General features: G+C 38.9%; 2 protein-coding genes across 3 annotated transcripts in view; one reads left to right on the top strand and one right to left on the bottom strand.

The window, feature by feature from the left end:
• The window catches only part of TARS1 (threonyl-tRNA synthetase 1), a 387,157-nt gene that overhangs the window by 65,864 nt on the left and 297,130 nt on the right, over nucleotides 1-24,163 (top strand). The gene's annotated exons all lie outside the window — the stretch shown is intronic.
• ADAMTS12 (ADAM metallopeptidase with thrombospondin type 1 motif 12) overlaps nucleotides 1-24,163 on the bottom strand; it is a 321,939-nt gene that overhangs the window by 8,254 nt on the left and 289,522 nt on the right. For both annotated transcript variants that reach the window (XM_049767671.1, XM_049767672.1), the window contains 4 exons: nucleotides 21,436-21,588; nucleotides 9,820-9,996; nucleotides 6,622-6,765; nucleotides 128-290 (listed from right to left, as the gene is read on the bottom strand). In XM_049767671.1, the coding sequence (XP_049623628.1) occupies nucleotides 128-290; nucleotides 6,622-6,765; nucleotides 9,820-9,996; nucleotides 21,436-21,588 (637 nt within the window). The remainder of the gene's footprint in view (nucleotides 1-127; nucleotides 291-6,621; nucleotides 6,766-9,819; nucleotides 9,997-21,435; nucleotides 21,589-24,163) is intronic.

Raw genomic sequence — 24,163 nt, 5'->3', positions numbered from 1 at the left:
TTTAGCATTATGAATCATTGCTCAGTAAGCAAGAGAAAAGATATCTGTGACACAGGTTGTGCCATAACTTCTGTGTGCAATTAACCTCCAATAGACACACCCCATCCATTCTCCCACATTCACTCACCAGGATTCTTCCAACAGGTCTGCTGGTTGCAGTTCTGGAACTCTGGTGGTTTGGGTTCATGATCACACATGCACTGATGACCATGGTCTTCTGTTTCATTTTCTTCTAAAGAGACACAGTTCACAGTCCTCTTCTGAGAGCCTCCTCCACAGGAAGCGGAACACTGGAAGAGATGGAGAGAGTCGAGAGAGATTCCCTTGGATCTCATAACCCTGACAATAAGCATACCACTGGGGCTGTGGAGGGTCAAATCTCAGGGATAAGAAAGCTTTTAAAAAATTTTTTAGAACAGGGGCAGGAAAGATAGCACAATGGTAAGGCATTTGCCTTGCATGCAGCCAATATAGGACAGACCCCGGTTTAAATCCCAGCATCCCATATGGTCCCCAAAGCCTGCCAGGAATGACTTCTGAGTACAGAGACAGAAGTAACCCTTAAGTGCTACCAGGCGTGACCCCCCCAAAAAAAACAAAAATAAAAAAAAAGAAAATAAATGTTAGATTAAAGGTTCTAAACAATACTTGAGAGAATGCAGACAGTCTCTATGACAGTTTGTGTGAGTTAATTCAGCTTAATTTATCAATATGTCCCAAAATTTATAGATGGAGGCTGAATTGCAAGGAAGATAGAAAAAAAATTCCTAATGTGAATATCTTCACTGAGTAATTTTCTTAATTTTGGTACTGGGGCTTTACATATGTATGGTAACTCGACTATTGAGTCACATTCTGAGTGAAACATCTTTTTATTGTTGTTTATTAATTTTTTTTCAATTGAGATAACTCTGGTTTACCTGAAGTTACTTTTAGTATATGACAGGTGCAGTTCCTGCCAAGAATATGTACAGTGAATATCCTGAGCTAACTCCTAGTAACCATCATGTAATAAATGCGTTTTCTAGTTTTACTAATATAAAAACAGGCCCTGCCCTGCTATTCTACCTTTTTCTTTTTATTGTAGATTTAATGAAATAAATGGGACAGATGAGAATTTCTTCATAGTTCAGAAATTTTTGTTGTGTTAACAATATGATAGTCTCTTCACATCTGTTTTCTTCACTTTTATTTTTTGAAATATTATTGTTTTGGTGATCTGTCCTGAATACCTAATTTCTTATTTATCAAGACTGCCTTTTTTTTTGTATTATTGTTTTTTGAAAGGGCCGGCTCATGATATGAAGCTTACCACAAAGGGTAGTGAGAACGGTTAGAGAAATAACCACTCCAATAACTATCATGACAATGTTAATGAGTAAGAGAAGTACAATATCTGTCTCTAATACAGACAGGGGATGGGGGAAGAGGGAGATGAGGGGCATTGGTGGTAGAAATGTTACACATGTGAAGGGGACTGTTCTTTATATGACTGAGACCCAACTGACTGCAAACATGTTTGTAATTTTGAAACTATTTTAAATAAATTTATAAAAATATTAAAATAGACTGTCTTTTTGCTCTTGAGATTTATTCACATTATTTTTTTGCTAGTCTTCATTTACTACTTAAACTTTTGTTATTCTTTTTTTGTTCCCCCCAACTTTTGTTATTCTTAATTTTTTTCTCTATATTCTCTGGTTATTTCTTTCACATATCTTTAAAAGAAGCCATGTCTTTTAATTACTTTGTTTACCTCATATTTATATGTCTATCTACAAATTGAGAAAAGAATAAAAATGTGAAATGGAGCCCAGGGTCCAAGTGGTCTCAGGTGCATTGGGTGGAGAAAAGAAAAGGTCATAATTAAATACTCAAGCCACAGTCAACAACAATAGAATAGAATAATGGAATCAAGAGACCTAAACTACAACAATCTAAACATAAAATGGACCTGTTACATTGGTAAACCAGGAGGCTAAGGGCAGAGGTATAGAATGATACATGCTGGGAACTTTGGTGGCAGGGTGGGATGGGCAACACCAGTGATGGGAATGACCCTAATTCATTGTATGCCTATGTATGTATTCACTATATGCCTGAAATACAACTATGAAGGACTTGTAATTCACAATGGTCTCTATAAAAATTTTTTAAAAGAAGCTATGTCTTAATTCTCTGGAGAAATTAATTCTAGATATTTTGATGGTTAATTTTTTTTTAATGTTCTGTCCTCTGATGATCTTCACCTCATACACACATATAACCCCATAGTATCATAGGTTTTATAAAAAGTTCAAGAGTCTTAGACTATCTTTTATATAGATTTATCCTGGTATGTAAAAGCAAGTATTTGTTCTGTATTCATTCAAATAATATAAAATAGAAATATTTAACTTTTGAATAGAGGAGAATTTGATATTTAAAATAGCATTTCTGGGTGATTGTTACTTACAAGTGGTTTCATATAAGACCATCAGGCAGGGAGCTATTATATAAAGTTTGTCTCTGGATTTGGAGAAAACAAGATATCATTGTACATAACTTCACTAAATCATAGGAGAGATAATCCCCATCAACTGTGTCTAATTCTAAAGTCCATTTTGATTCACTTTTTCAGAGAGAAGACTTCCATAGTATAGATGAGATGTGGAAAATATAAAAGGATCAAACTGAATATCTTTTGTTTTTTGGGGGGGTCACACCCGGCAGCACTCAGGAGTTACTCCTGGCTCTATGCTCAGAAATTGCCCCTGGCAGGCCAGGGGGACCATATGGGATGTCAGGATTCAAACCACCGTCCTTCTGCATGCAAGGCAAACACCTTACCTCTATGCCGCCAGCCCCTCAATTGAATATCTTAAAGCTTTCATCCAGTCCCATTTCCCTCTGCCTTCAGAAGTACCTGGGAGAAATCTCTGCTAGTTCTTAGCTTTCTCTGGCATGCAAAGTCAGTGACAAGTTTGGTTATCTGCTTCAGGTTTCCAAAATGTATTAATCCTTCTGCTGCTGTCTTCTTTGAATTGGTGACATTTTATTTATCTAACTGTATTTAAACTTTAAAATGAGGTTTTGAAAATAAAAACAAATGGCATATATTTATCCCATCCACATGTGTTTTGAACTCTGTAATTTGTCTTTTTCACCTTAGTAGATCATGGAAGTCTAAAGCAATTTCAAAATTTGGCATGGCAGTCACTAGCTAAGACTACTCCTTGATAGGAATAATTGATAAGTTGCTGGTGGTGGGAATGTTGCACTGGTGAAAGGGGGTGCTCTTTTTATGACTGAAACCAACTATAAACATGTTTGTGATCATGGTGTTTAAATAAAGATATTATTTAAAAAATGATGGTTCTTCCAAGGAGATTCTAATTCATGTTTACCTACAAGAAATATTATGTGTAAATCTCTCTAAGATACCCAATTTGGGGAAATTTTTATTACAAACAATATGGCAATGAACACCTGTTGCGATGATGTGCAATTAAATCCTTTGTTGGGTGTTTGTATCCCCAAGTAGTTCCCAGAATGAGAAATTGATTCCCATCCCCTTGTCCCCTTTTGGGGGGGAGATCTTGGCAATATTTATCCGCGGCAAATAATCCACACAGACAAGAAGGTTAGGGTGTCAAAGGTTGGGCGAAGAGAGTCCTTTATCAGCCTGCTACCAGCTCTGGCCAAAGACCCTGCACGCCTCCCACTCAAACTATTTATTCAACTCTCAACAGTGCTCCCACCTAGAAGGTCACGGTGGGGCAACAGGCAAAGAATAATCTTATGGAAATATTTTCATATACAACAAACACCCTTTACAATTATCCAGTATACATTTGAGCATACTTTTGATTTATTATCTAAATTAACTGAAGTTTCATTGGTGTCAGGTAGTCTCTTTTAAGTCTCACTGACTTTAATATGTTCTATTTGAATTTAAAACAGGTGATTATAACTGACTAAACATGCTAGGAATATGACTAATAAAAAACACCCCATAAAATCTAGCCATTTTTAACCTCAGATATACCTAAATACAAAAATGAAGGTTAGAGTGCTCTATTGGAGAGATACGAGGATATAAAATGTTTGACAATTTACTCTTTATAGAGGGACCTATAAGCTCAATATGGCTCATACATTATGAATCTTACCATGTTTACTAGCTGAATTTCATTATACTTGCCAGAACCAGAAAGAAAATTCTATTGTCTAGCTTTCCTTTACAATAACTGATGAGATGCTAGAGTCATGGAAGACTGACAGGGAAAAGTATTCATGTGTGGTTTTAAATTGTGTCTGTGGTTATATTTGCTGAATGGGCATAGATTTATAACATTTTCATAGCTATTCACATTGTGTCAGATGTTCTCCTCTATTGATCGCATCTGATTTGATTAGTGATGCTTATATTGTTATACAGTCCTCCAGGGTATTGCTAAAGAGGCTAATCACGCAATACATCCTTTGGTTTCTGGGCACAGTCATTTCTGGTATAAAGATGGATGTAGAAAATTGGTTTTGGAATAAATGAATCTCTAATGAATGGGAAATAAAGTCAATTTCCAAGGGAGCGATTGTAAGAGGCCCAAAGGAAAAGTGATTAAATCACACTTATATAAAATAAAACCACTGTACTTGACATTTTCTGCTGTTGCCATGATTCATGAGGGCAGTATGAAAGCTGGGTATCAGGTCTGGCAAATCATTTAGCAGGATGTAAGACCATTAGTTGCCCAGACACCTTTGACAACTTATGCAAATCAACAGAGAGGCCAAGAAAAATAGGGTATTCCAGTGTGGCCAAGAAAAATAGGGTATTCCAGTGTGAACCTGTCTGACTAAGGCAATGGTTGATAGCATTCATTTTTGTCTACTAGGAACTTGTTTAAGATATGAAAGTATAATATAATGCTTTTTTGTTGGGGGAGGGCCATACCCAGCTGCACTCAGGGGTTACTCCTGGCTCTGTGTTCAGAAATTGCTCCTGGCAGACTCTCATATGGGACCATATGGAATGCCTGAGATGGAACCCACATCCATCTTTTCATCCTCTGGGCTCTTGATTGAAATGTATCTATTCAGAAGGTCCAAAAACCACCTAGATCCATGTAAATTGTTTTGAAGACCAAAGTGTATACTAATAAAGCTTCTGTTAACAAGAAAAATATGCTGTAGTTGGCAAAGAAATGTCAGCATTATTTTCATACCATAAAAAAACTATGACTAGCAGATATCCCCTAGATATACTAGTATTTGAACAGCAAACCAGAATGCTGTTCTCCTGCACAACTGCATGTGACTCCTCATAATTAATAATTCATATCTCATAATCTGCCTTTTGCAGACCCACTTTCCTTGAGAGAATTGCAAGAAGTTCTCTAACATGTCTGAACCAAGTTAGCCACGGCAGCTCAGTATTTCAAGTGCCTTCCACTTTCTAACTCTGGGCTATATGGTTCCCAGGGTTAGAAATCTGAGACAAGTTGAGGTCTATGAGACAAATTGAGGTCTATTCAATGTCTATACATGGACATCCCCGAAGAATGGAGACATTAATCCTGAAAAGGAGGACTTTTTCCCCCAGCCTGAAAACAGTAGCCAGTAGCTCAAATCCTAGTTCTTTCTTGTCCCAGAACAATTTGCCCATAGGGTGATAGCTAATGTAACTTCTTGTAGGCCCTCTTTGGTGAGTGAGTTATCAGCTGCTTCTTATTGGAGCAGTGGTTGGTTAAATAGTATGGCAGTTTGGTAAGGCGCTATCCCACTATGGGTCCCCTGCTTTCTCTAGTACCTTTTTCTTTCTTTTTTATTGTTGTGCTCAGGGGTTACTTCTAAATCTACACTGAGAAATAATTTCTGGCAGGTTTGGGAACCATATGGGATGCCAGGAACCAAATCTGGTTAGCCAGGTGCAAGGCTAACTTTACCTGCTATACTATCACTCCAGCCCATACCTTTCTCTTCTAACACTGACTTCCCTGGAATTGTTGTAGATTGTGTCTTGAGATTATATTCTAGAGAATAATGCAGGTTAAAAAGTGATGAAAGAACTTGTTAAAGAGAAAATGTCTCTGTTTTCAATAACATCAATATAGTATTATTTTATATAATAAGAAAACTTTTTTGAGATTAATAAACCTTTACCTTATTTATGGTTTAATTATTTTGTTTATCTCTCCCTCAGAAAAACTATCTATATGGCAAACTGATCCACGATTGAGCACTGGCTTGAAACTCACTAAATTTCAAGCCCTAGGGTATATCAATTCACATTTGCTCTAGAAAATGCTAAAAGGATAATAAATATTAGGACCCCAGAATGCTTTTCATTAGGCTTTGTGTCTCTAGGATAATATTGGTATTTGACCTTCTACCTTTCCTGAACTAAGCATTGTAAACTGTGACACTATGTCAGTTATGGGTCCACATTTAGCAACTTGGTAGCCTTGGGACCCGAAGATACATAGAACTAAATATGCTGAAATACACTGAGAATCAATGAACTCTACATTGTAGGATACATTGAGCTCTTACAAACAATACATATTACTTATGTGATCAATAGAAAGCAAACCCTATTTTATTTTACAAAGTCTAAAACAGACTATCATTCATTCTTACCAGCTCCCAGTTCCCAGTGGCCCAGACGCAGCAAGGGTGCCTGTTACAGGGTGAGGTTGTTGGGGGTCTCTTCACCCAGTCACACAGATCTCCAGGACAGGTCACTCTTCTCTCCTGAATGCCGCCTCCACAGGACTTGGAACACTAATACATAAAAGGGTCAAGGTTAGGGAAAATCATAGCAGTCATCTGAGATGTAAGGAAAGGAACAAACTCTAATGTTTGTTACATATGGTAATACTAAGAACATTTGTGTGTGTTTTGTTTTGGGGCCACACCTGGTGGTGCTCAAGGATTACTCCTTGTTCTGAGCTCAGGGATCACTCGTGGCACTGCTTGTGGGACCATATGGGATGACGGGGTCCAATCTGGGGATGCTACCTGCAAGGCAAATGCTCTACCAGTTATGCTATAGCTCTGGCCCCACTAAGAATATTTGTGTTGGACTGGAGTCTGCACAATGTTTTGTCCAACTCCATACTGATACCAAATAGTTTTGTTAGGCAGTGATAGTGAAATAAAAAGTAAAGAGAAACAAGAAGACTAATTGAAGATATTCTGTGGAAAAGAAAAACCAGAAGAAGTCAAATGGATCAAGGTCAAACAATATGTCACAGGGGGAGGAATGAAGAGTGAATCTTAAATGTGAGGTCTCTCCAGAATGGACATAAAGTTATCTACAGGGTGCCTGTTAGTGGAAGTGGCTCAAAACCAAAATATAAAATTGAGATATTTTTATTAAGCCTGACTAATTCCACCATCTCAAATGTTGAAATGAGGAGTACCCATTTGCAACGCAATTTTGTTCACTTCACTTAAAATGGAATCCAGTCTTCCTTTCCTGCTACATAAAGCTTCAAAATTAAATTTATCTATCTCCGGAGCAAAAAAGTTGATAGATTTGCTCACAGTTCTGATGCAATCCACCTGTAATTCTCACAAAATAGATTCAAGATGACAACTTAGATGCCTGCTGGGATACAAAGGTTTTGTTCACTAGAATAGTTTTATAAGATATATTGTCTCATTTTTGTGAAGCTTACAGGAGGAAATTAAATAATCCACCAAGAATCTTTGAATAGTACACTGAGTACTACAAAAAAAGTTATAAGGTATTAATTATAGCCAGCATGGTACCAACAAGAACAGAACAATGGTGACTGCTGACATCACACTTACTGTAGCTAGCACAAGTTATGTGGTGGTACCACAGAAATCAGGGGAAAATATACAACTGGCTTTTTTTAATTCAAAAAAACAACAGTGATGGAATAGAACTTCTAGAAACATAAAGACTTCATCATAGGCTCCATTCTTTGACTTGTGAAGATACCAAAATCTCTAGATACAGAAGTATTTGTGGAACAGAAGTTTTCCATACACCACAAAAGGACCTAGGGAAAAGTAAATGAACGTGTCTGGAGTCGGTAGTTATTGCCATGACAGTATACTTCAAGGATGGAGAATCCCTGTATCTATTAGGCCAAAGGAATTCCCTTTCTAATGTCCTCAATATTTACTGTGCTTATGCAGAAAAAAAAAAGAAAAGCAGCACAAAATAAAATTTTGGGGGTTTTTGTTATTATTGATCCTGTTGTTTTCATTTTTTGCGCTTTGTTTTGTTTTTATTTCAGGACCGTGGTTATTGTGTGGTGGTTGTCTTTATTGCTGTAGTGTGTTTTGGATTTTTTTGTTTGATTTTTCTTTTTGTATTATTGATGTGTTTCTCTTTCTTTTTATCTTTCTTCTCTCAAATTAATACTTATAGCCTCTAGAAGGACTCCGCCCATTTTGCTTGTTTGATTTTTACCCCCATTTTATTTTTTTTCTTTTCCACAAACAGAACCACATAACTTGAACCATCTTGTTCCACTTCCCAAATTGAGGGGGAAACAATGGAGCGTACCAAGGCCAAACAGTTGTATGATCACTAAGTAGTAATAAAAATGATCGGACTTAAACACCAAACCTAAAGCCAATGAGAACAGAATCTATTCCAAATCTACAACAAGTTAGACACAAAGAGGACCACTTATACTAGCAGCCTGGGGGGTAAGGGAGGGGAATATGAGATGCATGCTGGGAATGAGGGTGGAGGGAGGACAACTTTGGTGGTGGGAATTCCCTTGATTCAATGTCACTATATACCTAAAATATTACTGTGAAAGATATATAATCCACTTTGGTCAAAATAAAGATTATTATAATAAAAAAGTGAATTTATTGCAAAATTTCAACTATAAAAATTTGAATAGAGATTCCCACTCCCTAATTTATTCACTCTATCCCTTACCCTCTATGAGAAGAGAAAGAGAGAAACCTCACATTTTTGTGCTTATCTACACATGGGCCTATAGTTTAGGGCCGTATCATCAAGTAGTCTTCTGAAAATGGGTGGGATGATGCTACAAACCATGGTTCTCAAATATGATCTCCAGGGCAGCAACTTTATTTTTCAAAGTTTTTATTTGCTATAAAGACAAAATTTCAGGTCCAATCTAAACTTTTAGATTGAACACTCTAGGAATAGAATTCAACCATTGTATGAAAGAATCATATTCCTGGTGATTCTAGTTTGCTACGGTTTGTGAACTGTTGATGTAAAGGCAATCCACTACTGAAACAGAGTCCATGCAAGTAGCCAGGTTGGGCTGACATACACTGAAGCTTAGAACATTTTCATGATGGCAATTTATTACATGATGAATATAACAATACATTACATATATTATATATGGGATATATACTTGCTATATGTCACATAATGGATATAAATCATATACTATCACTCTGCTCTCCCACCATTTTTATTTCTATAAGCAATGATGTAGACATTTAACAGAGAGACACATTTTGGAATTCAACTGTTCTTGGAAAAAAATTTCACCATTATCCCCCACCTGCTTTTAGAAATCTAGGAGAGGTGTGAAAGAGCCTAACCTAAGTGGTTCTCAAAGTAGTCTGTGTACACATTTTCCTGAGGAACCCCAGAGCCTTAGTATCACCATTAGGAGACTATGTTCCAATTAAATATGAAATTATCTCAGTGAAACCATGGGAGCCAATTTTCCAGTTGTTTGACCATCTCACCCACAGGGTACTCCAGCCACAGACAAGGTCCTTCCTGACCACTAGATGCTTGTGGAAACCTGGAAATGCATAGCTCAGGAAGATGGCCTGTGCACAGAGCGGCCCTACCTCACTCCAGGGTTCCACCTGCCATTCCTTGCAGGGCTCCGAATTGCAGACCATGCTGAGCGGGGGTGGAAGGCCAGCCAGAAACTGACAGTGAAAGGGCCGCAGGCTCCGCTGGTCCCTGTCATCCACACACTGAATCTCCCGCAGCTGAAAGCCACCACTGCAGTTTCTGGAGCACTAAAAATGAGTGAGAAGAAGAGAAGATGACTTCAGATCTTGGTGTCAGTCCTCCAATCCCGATTCTGAGAGTTTCACAGGTGATGTGTGGCATTTTGGACCTCCGAGAGGCAGATACTAGATCTAGTTCAAGGAACCCTGCTCGCCCTCATCCACTCAGAAGCTCCCTGATTCTGGGTCTTGATATCAACTAACATGTACCTAGTATGAGAACAGGGGCAGGGGGAAGCTTTATCATTTAATTCGAGTCTTCGAACACAGGTCCTCATTGTAGACTGACAGGATTGCTCATGAAGTGGTGCGTTCTCTGCCAAGACATACTCCATCCTGCAGGGATGCTGAACATGGCCTGTGTTTTCTCAAGGGAAGGGTAGAAACAGAATACTCGCTACTCAGGTGAGAAAATCCTGGCCTTGGGCCTCTAGCCTTCTCCAGCTATCAACACCTTTTCTCAGCACCAACCACTCACTGAGCATCATCACCCTCAGTGGCACTCTAGCTTCCCTCTCCATGTTCCCACAGGCTGTAGCTACTCATCTCCCCCCTCTGTTTGGTGGAAGTGGGGCTCACTCTGTCTGGGGTACAGGTTGCTAACTTCCTTTGAAACATAAGGATGGGGCCCAGAGCAGTGGCACAAGCTGTAAGGCACCTGCCTTGCACGTGGTAGCCTAGGTTAGACTGTGGTTTGATATCATATGGTCCCCTAAGCCAGAAGCAATTTCTGAGTGCATAGCCAGAAGTAACCCCCGAGCATCACCGGTTGTGCCCCCCCCCACCAAAAAAAGAATAATGAAACATGAGTATGCCATGGTTTCAGCCTTCCTGGGAAGACTCTCTTCTCTCTCATCTGGAAAGTGACTTCATCCCTCCAATCCATAGCCTAAGCTCCAATTAAATTATGTTGGATCCATCCTTGAGCTCCCAGGGCCTGTCTCCAGTCTGCTGAAGATGCCCTTGTCTGCCTGTCGCTTCCTGTACTCCTGCCTCTGCTTCCTTGTCTGTCCCCAGCATGCCCCTTTCTGGCCTGTCTTGTCCCTGCCCCACACAGGAGGCATGAAGGCAGATCCCTGGGTCCCTTATCCCTGATCCACAGTGTCTTCTTGACTTGTAAATCTGTCCTGAAGTCTCCTTTGTCCACACTGCATATTGTTCCACAAATTCTCCACAATTCTTCCTTTGAGCCTCAGCTTAAATGACACCTCCTTAGAGAAATTTTCTTTGAATGCCTTTTCAAAATGTGCTCTCCTGTTTGTTATTTATTTCAAATCCTTCTGTCTCCATCACAGAAACTTACCCTTTGTAACGACATTAGGTCCCTGACCATCCTTTCTACCTTTCTACCAGATTGTTTCTGCTGTGAAGGTGAACCCCTAGCTCTCTGGTCAATATCTAGCACCCTACCAGTCTTAACAAAAGGCTTCTTCCTGACTAATTGACAGATAAATTCTAGATGACTGAATGTCTGATTTTTTTTTTTTTTTTTTAGAAAAAGGCGAGTAAAGGCTCCCAGTAGACTAAAGATACCTGGGACTGAGGGCTGGGGAGGTGACTCGGGAATAAAGCATCTGCCTTGCCTGTGTGAGACCCTGGCACTGAAAAAGGAAAAAAGTGAAGGCTTTGGAAATGAAAAGCCTTTCTCTTTACCTTCTCAATCCTCTGTCAAAGATCTAATTGCAATCCTTTGGGAGAGGTTTTATGTAGCTACTTTGGGTTCTGTGATGGTGTAGGGCAGTCACTCCTGGTGGTGTTTGGAGGAGTACTTGATTCTGGGGAGCCAACTGGGGTTGGCAACATGTGAGGCATAATCCCTCATCAAGCTCTTTGTCTCACTGCAGTCTTGACTAAAGAGAAAGTGCTCCCTGCTGGCAGATGTTCTTAGGTGGTAATGTGTCTTTCTGGTGGGTTGTTTCTAATCTAGGGCCAGAGAGAGGAGGAAATTCCTCAAAACCTTTTAGTAGAGCAGTTGCCAAAATACTGCTCTCCATTCTCCTGCCACCTAGCAGATTGTATCTTTCTCCTGACTTCACATCTTAGGCCTCCAACCTGATGAAAGGGAAGGCAGAAGACTGAGCCAGAGTTGATTGAATCCATTATGAACTTTGATGATTTGAGCTTTCCAGAAATAGTAGACACTTGTTCAGAATCACCCTACCTCCCCTTCTCTCCCCCACAAAATCACAGAATTAACTGTGTCACTTCATCTTCTGGCCACACTGAAGGATATAGAGAAAAATAGGTAATTACTAGTTTTAAATCAGCGAGGAACAAAGGAGGAATCAGGCAAATAATTTCCATACAAAGCAGCTGATTTATTTGTCTGACAAACCACTTTCTCTGGGAAATAGCCTGGGGAGAAAAAACAAGAGAACTCATTTTTTTAAAAAAATTTTTAGGAAAAGGAAATTTAGGAAGATATATTTAAAATGCGATCTTGTTTACTTATCTTCCATTTGTTGCTATAATCTGTTATTCCTAAAATTTAATTTTCAAATTAATGTACACTCTATCAATCAAAAAGTATCTTTCAGAAGAAACGAGGAATGAGATTTACATATATTATTAAAAGATAAATTATAAGGGGAGATGCAAAAATTTATGGACATTCTCCAGTCCCCTTTTTCAGAGACAGACTTTTGATTTGTTAAGCAAGAGGGAAGTGGTGGAACACTAGATTAGTTGCCAAACCTAATAATATTTTTTGTGTGTGTTGATACCAATTAATATTCATTTTCTTTTTTGACTCTTAAAAAATCCAATGTGGCTGTCCTCAAGACTTACTCCTAGCTCTGTGCTCACTTCTGATATAGTTTGGAAAACCAAGAAAAAGGATAAAGATCTTCAAGGGGCCTACTTACATTCCTGCACATGTCACTAGGAGAACTCCGTTTCATGGCGTTATGTGTCCTAGCAGATTTCCATGTTAATTGCTGTGTTCTTTGTTTTGTTTGTTGCACCTTTTCGGCGGCCGTAGGCTCAAGAACTTACTTCATGGCTCTGTGGTCGGGGATCACGTCCTGGACATGGAGCCCCAAGGAAACACCAGCTATAATACCTCCATCAAAAATCAGGTTGGGCTGCATACAAGTCAAGGGTCCAATGCTGTTTGTATTAGTTTTCTTTTTTTTTTAATTTTCTTGTATATATTTTATTTAAACACCTTGATTACATACATGATTGTGTTTGGGTTTCAATCATGTAAAGAACACCACCCATCACCAGTGCAACATTCCCATCACCAATGTCCCAAATCTCCCTCCTCCCCACCCGACCCCCGCCTGTACTCTAGACAGGCTTTCTATTTCCCTCATACATTCTCATTATTAGGATAGTTCAAAACGTAATTATTTCTCTAACTAAACTCATTCCTGTTTGTGGTGAGCTTCCTGAGGTGAGCTGTAACTTCCAGCCCCTCCTATCTTTTGTGTCTGAAATTATTATTGCAAGAATGTCTTTCATTTTTCTTAAAAACCATAGATGAGTGAGACCATTCTGTGTTTTTCTCTGTCACTCTGACTTATTTCACTCAGCATAATAGATTCCGTGTACATCCATGTATAGGAAAATTTTATGACTTCATCTCTCCTGACAGCTGCATAATATTCCATTGTGTATATGTACCACAGTTTCTTTAGCCAATTGTCTGTTGAAGGGCATCTTGGTTGTTTCCAGAATCTTGCTATGGTAAATAATGCTGCAATGAATATAGGTGTAAGAAAGGGATTTTTGTATTGTATTTTTGTGTTCCTAGGGTATATTCTTAGGAGTGGTATAGCTGGATCGTATGGAAGCTTGATTTTCAGTTTTTGGAGGAACCTCCATATCACTTTCCATAAAGGTTGAACTAGACGGCATTCCCACCAGCAGTGGATAAGAGTTCTTTTCTCTCCACATCCCCGCCAACACTTCTTGTTCTCATTCTTTGTGATGTGTGCCAACGTCTGTGGTGTGAGGTGGTACCTCATAGTTGTTTTGATTTGCATCTCCCTGATGATTAGTGATGTGGAGCATTTTTTCATGTGTCTTTTGGTCATTTGTATTTCTTCTTTGTCAAAGTGTCTGTCCATTTCTTCTCCCCATTTTTTGATGGGATTAGATTTTTTTTCTTGTAAAGTTGTCAGTGCCTTGTATATTTTGGAGATTAGCCCCTCATCTGAGGGGTTTTGGGTGAATAGTTTCTCCCACTCAGTGGGTGGCTCTTGTATCCTGGGCACTATTTCCTTTGAGGTGCAGAAGCTACTCAGTTGAATATATTCCCATCTGCTAATTTCTGCTTTCACTTGCTTGGAAAGTGCAGTTTCCTCCTTGAATATGCCTGTAGTCTTAATGCCCTGGAGTGTTTTGCCTATGTGTTGTTCTATATATCTTATGATTTTGGGTCTGATATCATTAATCCATTTGGATTTTAACTTCATACATGATGTTAGCTGGGGTTCTAAGTTCAATTTTTTGCAAGTGGCTATCCAGTTGTGCCAACACCACTTGTTGAAGAGGCTTTCTTTGCTCCATTTAGGATTTCTTGCTCCTTTATCAAAAATTAGGTGATTGTATGTCTGGGGAACATTCTCTGAGTATTCAAGTCTATTCCACTGATCTGAGAGCCTGTTTATTCCAATATCATGCTGTTTTGATAACTATTGCTTTGTAGTGAAGTTTAAAGTTGGGGAAAGTAATTCCTCCAATATTCTTTTTCCCAATGATTGCTTTAGCTATTCTAGGGTGTTTATTATTCCAAATGAATTTCAAAAGTGCCTAATCCACTCTTTTGAAGAATGTCACGGATATCTTTAGAGGGATATCATTAAATCTGTACAATGCTTTGGGGAGTATTGCCATTTTGATGATGTTAATCCTGCCAATCCATGAGCAGGGTATGTGTTTCCATTTCCACGTGTCCTCTCTTATTTCTTGGAGCAGAGTTTTATAGTTTTCTTTGTATAGGTCCTTAACATTTTTAGTCAAGTTGATTCCAAGATATTTGAGTTTGTGTGGCACTATTGTGAATGGGATTGTTTTCTTAATGTCCATTTCTTCCTTATTACTATTGATGTATAGAAAGGCTATTGATTTTTGTGTGTTAATTTTGTAGCCTGCCACCTTGCTATATGAGTCCATTGTTTCTAAAAGCTTTTTGGTAGAGTCTTTTGGGTTTTCTAAGTAGAGTATCATATCATCTGCAAACAGCAAGAGCTTGACTTCTTCCTTTCCTATCTGGATTCTCTTGATATCTTTTTCTTGCCTAATCGCTATAGCGAATACTTTTAGTGCTATTTTGAATACGAGTGGTGAGAGGACAGTCTTGTCTTCTGCCAGAATTTAGAGGGAAGGCTCTTAGTTTTTCTCCATTGAGGATAATATTTGCTACTGGCTTGTGGCAGATGGCCTTAACTATATTGAGAAAGGTTCCTTTCATTCCCATCTTGCTGAGAGTTTTGATCAAGAATGGGTGTTGGACCTTATCAAATGCTTTCTCTGCATCTATTGATATGATCATGTGATTTTTATTTTTCTTGTTGTTGATGTTGTGTACTATGTTGATAGATTTACGGAAGTTAAACCATCCTTGCATTCATGGGATGAAACCTACTTGATCGTAGTGGATGATCTTCTTAATGAGGCATTGAATCTTATCTTCCAGAATTTTGTTGAGGATCTTTGCATCTGCATTCATCAGTGATATTGGTCTGTAATTTTCTTTTTTCGTAGTATCTCTGTCTGGTTTAGATATCAAGGTGATGTTGGCTTCATAAACGCTATTTGGATGTGTTCCTGTTTTTTCGATTTCATGAAAGAGTCTTGCCAGGATGGTAGTAGTGCCTCTTGGAAAGTTTGAAAGAATTCATTAGTAAATCCATCTGGGCCTGGGCTTTTGCTTTTGGGCAGATATTTGATTACCATTTTAATTTCATCAATAGTGATGTGGGTGTATAGATATACTACATCCTCTTCCTTCAACCATGGAAGACTATAAGAATCCAAGAATTTATCCATTTCTTCCAGGTTCTCATTTTCAGTGGCACAGAGTTTCTCAAAGTAGTTTCTGATTACCCTTTGAATCTCTGTCATATCAGTAGTGATCTCTCCTAATATGAGTTATCAAGTCTCTCTCTCTCTTTATTTCTCTCTCTCTCTTTCTCTCTCAGTTAGTTTTGCCAGTGGTCTATCAATCTTGTTTATTTTTTCGAAGAACCAACTTCTGCTTTTGTTGATTTTTCGGATTGTTTTTTGGGTTTCCACTTTGTTGATTTCTGCCCTCAGCTTTGTTATTTCCTTCTGTCTCCCTATTTTTGGGTCCTTTTGTTGAGCACTTTCTAATTCTATGAGCTGCGTCATTAAGCTATTTAGGTAGGCCCCTTCTTACTTCCTGGTGTGTGCTTGCAATGCTATAAATTTTCCTCTCAGTACTGCTTTTGCTGTGCCCCATAAGTTCTGATAGTTTGTGTCTTTATTATCATTTGTTTCCAGGAAAGTTTTGATTTCCTCTTTGATTTCATCTCGGACCCACTGGTTATTCACTATGAGGCTGTAAAACTTCCAGGTTTTAAAGTTTTCCTTCTGTGTCCCTTTAGAATTCACATATCATTTCAGAGCCTTGTGGTCAGCGAAGGTAGCCTGCAAAATTTCTATCTTCGTGATATTATGGAGGTATTTTATGTGCCAGCATGTAGTCTATCCTGGAGAATGTCCCATGTACAATGGAGAAGAATGTGTATCCAGGTTTCTGGGGATGGAGTGTCCTATATATATCTACTAGGCCTCTTTCTTCCATTTCTCTCCTCAGGTCTAGTATATTCTTGTTGGGTTTCAGTCTGGTTGACCTATCCAGTGTTGACAAAGCCATGTTGAGGTCCCCCACAATTATTGTGTTGTTATTGATATTATTTTTCAGATTTGTCAACAATTGTATTAAATATTTTGCTGGCCCCTCATTCAGTGCATATATGTTTAGGAGAGTGATTTCTTCCTGCTGTACCTATCCCTTGATTAATACAAAATGTCCCTCTTTTCCCTTACAACTTTCCTGAGTAGAAAGTTTGTATCATCTGATATTTGTATGGCCACTCCAGCTTTTTATGGGTGTTGTTTGCTTGGATAATTTTCCTCCAGCCTTTTATTTTGAGTTGATGTTTATTCTGACTATTCAGGTGCATTTCTTGTAGGCAGCAGAAGGTTGGATTGAGTTTTTTGATCCATTTAGCCACTCTGCGTCTCTTAACTGGTGCATTTAGTCCATTGACATTAAGAGAAAGAATTGTCCTAGAATTTAATGCCATGTTTAAATCGAAATTTGGTGTGTCTTTTGATTAGTCTTGACTTAAATTAGGTCTTTCAGTTTTTCGCATAATACTGGTTTTGAGTCTGTAAAGTTTCTGAGCTGTTGTTTGTCTGTGAAACCATGTATTTTTTCCGTCAAACCTAAAAGTGAGTTTTGCTGGGTACAGTATTCTAGGAAAAGTATTTATTTCATTGAGTTTTGTCACTAAGTCCCACCACTGCTTTCTGGCCTTGAGTATTTTTGGTGACAGACCTGCTGTAAATCTCAAGAATGTTCCCTTGAATGTAAAATCCCTTTTTGATCTTGCTGTTTTCAGAATTCTGTCTCTATCTCTGGGATTCATCGTTGTGACTAGATGTGTCTTGGGGTATTTTTCCTGGGGTCTCTTTTGGTTGTTACTCTTCGGGCATGCAGGATTTGATCGCATATATTCTTTACCTCTGGAAGTTTCTATTTAATGACTCCAATGATTCTTAAGTTGTTTCTGTTGAGCTTATCATAGACTTATATTTTCATCTGTTCCCATTCTTTGACTAATTTTTCCATTGTCTGTTCATTTGCTTTAAGTTTCTTTTCCATTCTCTCCTGCTGTATGGAAATGTTATTTATCTCATCTTCCACAGCACCAATTCTATTCTCAGCTTCTGCTAGCTTGTTGGTGAGCATATCCATTTTGCCATTCAATTCATTTACTGAGTTTTTCAGGCCTGTTACTTCAGTTTGGAGTTTTGTGATTTCTGTCTTCATATTTTCTTGGTTCTTATTTGTGTTCTGTTCAACTCGATTCATGTTTTTTTTTGAGTTCTTTGAGCATCTTCCATATTTCCTGTCTAAAGTCCTTATCTGAGAGATTGATTAGTTGGTTGGCCATTTTCTGGTCATCAGAATTGTCATCTTCATTCTCTATGTCTGATGCTGGCTTGCATTGTTTCCCCATTGTCACACTTGTAGTTTTTTCTACATGTTGTGGTGGTATTCATTGGCTAAGTGATATGTACGGCCATGCTCCTCTGGCTCTGCCCATTCTGTGTGGGTTGACTTGCCTCCAAGGAAGGGAGCCTTCCGTGGATGAAGCCTCACACAGGATCAAATCTTAGGTGCGAGCATGCAGCAGAAAAGACAGTCCGGGGAGAGATGCTGGGCTTCAGTGATCCAGCTCTGTTCTTAGTGTGATTTGTTTCTTCTTGTTGCAGTGGCGTTCTTTCCTTAGAAAGAGCGCACAGCTATGTAGCAAAGTGGAGCAAAGTGTTCTTCAGGAGCCTCTGGGAGAGCGAATTTTCTGGGCCCTTTTTGGCCCACTCCCAAGAGGTTTAGGAGACAGGACAGGAGACAAATACACACAGGCAGCACTCACATTTTCTCACAGTCGGGCCCCACTGGGCCTGCGTAGATTTTCACAGCCTGACATCACTAACAGGGGACTTGCCATCTGTGAAGTACTGCTTATAGCCGGTTTTCACTTTAGGAAGTAGTCCCTTGGCATTCCGGCCCCTTGAAAGAGCCTCTGGGAGAGTGAAGTTTCTGGGCGCTTATCGGCCCACTCCAAAGAGGTTTAGGAGACAGGACAGGAGACAAACACACACAGGCAGCACTCACAGTTTCTCCTGTATTATTTTTCTAGTCTGTGTTCCACTAATGCTTTTTCCTAAAGATTCTTCTATCAAAACTTGAGGGAGGTATTACAAGATTGTAATGACTTAGACATACAATTAACTATATCATAGTAAAATGAATGCAATGATTTTCAATATATAAACCAGGAGTCCTCAAACTTTTTAAACAGGGGGCCAGTTCACTGTCCCTCAGACCATTGGAGGGTCTGACTATACTAAAAACAAAACTTATGAACAAATTTTTTGCACACTGTGTGTATCTTATTTTGCAATGAAGAAACAAAACAGATACAAATACAATATGTGGCCCACGCAGGCCATCCATCAGATTGTCCTGTACTATTTTTACTTTCTTGTAAAAATCTTGCTATAGCATGCGGTTTTGTGTTTTGATTTTTACAAATGGATTCTAATATGTGTTCCTGGGACCATGTTATGCCTGAATATTATAGTTATATTAACAAAGTAAGGTTTTTTTCTTATTTAATTCTTTGCAAAATTTTTTTAAAAATTGGTATGGAAAATTTATAAAATCCAGTAAGCATGGAGACAAAACCAAGAATAAGCCAGAATGGCTACTAAAAAAGTGCAAATATATTAGAAAGTAACACCCAAGGCCATGAGGAAATGCTACCAATTAATCTTATATTTCAGAAAACCTATAGGCAATAAATACAGCACTATGAAAACAAAACAAAACAAAACAAAAAAACATTATCTAGGTAAGAAGACAGGTCCTCCAAGAAAAAAGTGTACAAATCTTTGTGATTCTGTTCACAAGTAATCAAGATCTATTAGACTTTGTGAAAGGTGGCATTCTGTCCAAAAAAAAAAAAAAAAGACTAGCAAGGCATTGCCAAATCACTCATTTAGAAATGATTCAGACAGGAAGTAAGCACATAACCTTGGCTGAGGCACAACTTTGAAGTCAAATCCACCTGGAGGTTTTCAAATTGATGTTTTCATTCACTGCTTTTCTTCCAGCACAAAAATCACTTTTTTTCTCCTCCCATCAATTTTAATGTTCTGATGTGGCAAATGCCTGATGTGTATAATTATTCCTTTGTACGTCACTTCCTGTCTTTCTGAAAAAGCTGTAATTAAATTGATGATGCACCTCCTGGTTGGTGGATTTAGCTCCCCTCCCTGAGAAAGTGCCAGCAGAGGAGTGACAAGGAAGGTTCTATAGTGGATGAGTAGGACATCATTTCTCAAAATTCTTGCATAGTATCAGGCATGGGTTAATTTTTAGAGAGTCCCGGGGTCCAAGGTCAGGTTCTCTAAAGTTGGACATGGTCATGGACATTAAACATGGTCAACACAGGCATTTAGATCGCTTGGAACCAGGCTGCTCCTGAGTATGTAGACAGGCACCTAACTGCTGCACTATATTCAGGCCCCAAGGATCAGAGTTTTGAGGTTCCCACTTTGGGGTAGAACTTGCTGCTAAGTCAGAGATGGATTGAGAAAAATCACCATGCATTTCTTTGACATCTTGTCAACACTCCCCTCTTTTCTCTACTTTTTTTTTCTCAAGAATGAGTTATCTTCTTTCTCTTCCAAATCAGGGCCCAATAAGGTCTGAATACTTGGTTGCAAAATCTCTTTCATTTCCAGAAAAATCAAGTAACCACCTTTATCTCCATCCAGACCCAACATAGGCCAGTTTTCACCTTCCTCTTCAACCATTAAAAAGACTAATTTATTTGGGAACATCAGGGCTCATAAACAGCACAGATGCATAAAATAACTCAGACTTCTGAAACTGCCAATGCCATCATAAGTTTCTAGGATATTCCTAGCCAGCATATCCTAGCCAGCATATCCCAACCTATTCTCCTCTGCATCTCCTTTCTAGAACAGGAAAGGTGCAGATATATTTATGAACTGCTTTTGCATTCCTAGAGGTTTTGTGGAAGCAAGTTCTACTGAAGTCTCGAGGGGTCATCTGAGAGGCCAGCAGATTAGTTGATAGCTTTGTGAGCAGCTGCTGAACCATAATTGAATTATCTATGAAATCATATATATAATTATTAATTATATTTCTGAATTTAAGTATTTTGGAAAATGCAGGACATGCTGGGAAATTAATTAATTATGCAAATTTATCTTTTAATTCTACTTTCTCTGGGAAGGAAAAGACTAGACAAATGAGAACATGTGGTTTATTCTAAGGTTTTTGTGAAACTTGATGTGGGCTTATTATCACACCTGTAATTTCTTATTTTTGTTATTTGTTTGGGGGGGCACATCCAGTGGTTCTCAGGGGATATTCCTACCTCTGTGCTTAGGAGTGACCACTGAGCACTCAGTGGTGCTCAGACACAATATGGGGGGAAGCCAGGGATTTGAACAGGGTTGGCAATATGCAAAGCAAGTGTCTTACCTCCTGTAGTATCTCTCCAGACCCCTTTTCCAGTTGTGAACAACAACAAAAAAACAAAACAAACAAAAAAAAAACAGCAGACAGAAGAGAAGAAGAGAGGAAAGAAACCTACTTTATCAAAGGCTTCTCTATATGTTCCTTCTCCTCTGGCAAGCCCGATACATCACCTTGCTCCAGTTGCCCACTTTCCAGCTGGCACAAGGGCGCAGGTGACATCGTTTAGCAGGGTCTGGTCTCCTCAGGGCTGCACAGTCGGAATCCATCTGGGTGCTGCACTGCACACTTCGCCAGTTGGCCCCCAGCCCACATGTGGTGGAGCACTGTGACAGAGAGGGAGAGAAAATAGAGGCTTTGGACAACCTTCCCAGATACATTTCTCTAGCTCCAGAGTCAGGGGTTCTCAGGACTAACTGCTCAGCAAAGTTGTCCTAAGTTATTTAGAAATACTAGTGCTGGGGCCCAGGGATATAGCTCTAGTGATAGACCATCAGATAACTCATACTGTAGAGCCCCTGCCATTCACAGGGACCACCAGATCATTATCAGTATAGCTAGGGTGTGGGGTGGAAGTCAGGTTAGTATTTGCAAGGTATATGTTCTATCACTTGAACTATCTGCTTGATCCTCAAACTTACTACATTTAGGTATTGCCCATTCTTTACAGAGGTTTTTGTTATTTATGTTTTTTGAGTAACAGAGCTTAGTGTGGGACCAACTTGGTACATATATTCTCCTTTCCCCCTAACTTCTTCCATTTAATTCTCCTAATTTTTACAGTTTATTCTTGCATCCTCTCTACACGAGCTATTCTTTGGAGGAAAGGCTGTCTTTTGATTTGCAAAAGAAGGATGAGTGCACAAAAATAGAAGTTCCATCAGTGACAAATCCGTGAGATTGGATGGGTGAAGATGACATGGCCACAGACATCCATCAGATTGTCTGAAGGTTTCATTTGATGGGTTAAGATATCAAACTCAGCTTTGCATCAATTTCACATCCTCTGCATTTCTATTTCATGTTGGGCATCATTCTTTGCGATTCTTGAAGTTTCTACTATTTTCTAGTTGGTGCCACATTGTGCTTGTATATATGTGTGTAGGAGAAACTAGCAACTGAGATCCACTAACCACTGTCATAGACCCATTGTACTGATGTCTACCATAGTTTATACCTATATTCTTTGCAATGGGACATGAATCCATGCCTTTTGCAATGGGACCTTGCATCTTTTCTCTTCTACACATGGAATATAATTCCCCCTGTTCCTGAATCAGGACTATTTTTGTGATTTTGTTTGGTCAATAGATCGGATGATCTCAAGATCATCAAGAGATCTTTGTTTTTAAGTCACTCTTCTATGAGAATAAACTTGGGTAAGTCTGCTGGAGAATGAGAGTTGATGTAAAGGAGTTAGGAGCACTGACTTAGGTCATACCACAGCAGCCAGCCTTCAGTCAACCCACAGCAGATGCATGGAAGCTAAACCTAGCTCAGCAATGCTGAGCACAGAGTGGGCAGGACTCCCAGCTGACAGACTGAGAACAAAGCTAATTGTTCACTGAGGCTTTGGGGTTGTTTGTCAAGACAGGAACTTCCACTATAATGAGTACTTTCTATATATTCTCTAGCCTTTGAGATTTAATAGACAATTCCAGTTCCACAGTTGGTGAGCTGGCTGGTCTTTGTATTTTATTTTCTAACATTTTTATTATTTGTAAAACTGATGAATAATACTAAGACCAGTCTCATGTTGTGAAAACTCACAGAGATAATTAGTGCATGCTGTCTTGAACATGATTAACACTCTAAATGTTTCCTATTAAACACGGCGCACCTGCCAGGTCAGCATCAAGGGCCATACTTCAAAGATATCCTTCATTCAGAGATATGGGAACATGCTCACACTCACAGACAGTAGTTATTTCCTATTATGGAATGGAGAGAAATATAACATTGCCTAGACCCAGAAAAGGAACAAGCAAAACCCAGTGTCTAGGTTAGTGATAATGCTAGTGAACCTCAGGTGATGTCTTCCATGCACTATTTTTTATTGGAAATTAAATGCATGTTGTTTCTGGGTGCTCTGCTAGCTTCAGATGCCACTTCACTCCTTTGGAAAAAGCTAAAGTAAAATGGAATTCTACCTAGGCCACTTACACTTGTTTCAGTTTGGAAGTAGGCATTCAAAAAGAAAACCTGGAAGGTATAACTAGTGGTACCATAGTAATTGGTGTAGTAGGTCTCGAAGTAGGTGTGAGGTGGGAAGACCTGTAATTGATGCTGTAGCTGCATGGGACACTGCTGTGGAAATAACACTGTCACTTCCATTTACCCTAATACACAGCTATCCAGGACTGACTCCCCCAGTGGACCCGACTGAATCAATAGAAGAAACTTTTAGTAGAAGTACGAGCCACATCTAGGCATACTTGAGCAGTTCTTATGGTTTCTGTTCTGTACCAAAAAATGTGAGAGTAAACATTGAGTTGCAGTGCCACTCTTCCAAATAACTTTCCAATTGTAATTTAGGTCAACCTTGACTTCAGCATTATTATCATTCTCATTTTACAGATATTGGGCAAGGAATTCAAAGAAAAAGTTATAATAAAGACATGCAGTTAGTAAGCAAGTGAGCCAATTCAAACCCAGAGAATCTGGTTCCAAACTTAACATCTATTCATGGTGTTTTTTTTAGTGTTTACATCAGCCACTTTCTTTTTGAAAGCATACTTACAGGAAGGCACCTAAAAAGCAGGCAGAAATCTGGAGATGTGAACAATTTCAGATCCCAGCCTAAGAGGTGTTAGAAATGACATCTTACCTGTATGATCAAGAAAGGCTTGACTAAAAGATACATTTGCCAGCTTGATCCCAAAGAAAAGGGCAGTGGAAGAA

The sequence above is a fragment of the Suncus etruscus genome, chromosome 2 (genome assembly GCF_024139225.1).
Source record: "Suncus etruscus isolate mSunEtr1 chromosome 2, mSunEtr1.pri.cur, whole genome shotgun sequence".
In the NCBI taxonomy this organism is placed as follows: Eukaryota; Metazoa; Chordata; class Mammalia; order Eulipotyphla; family Soricidae; genus Suncus; species Suncus etruscus.
Note: the sequence above shows the minus strand (reverse complement) of the source record. Positions and strands in the feature narration are given on the sequence as shown.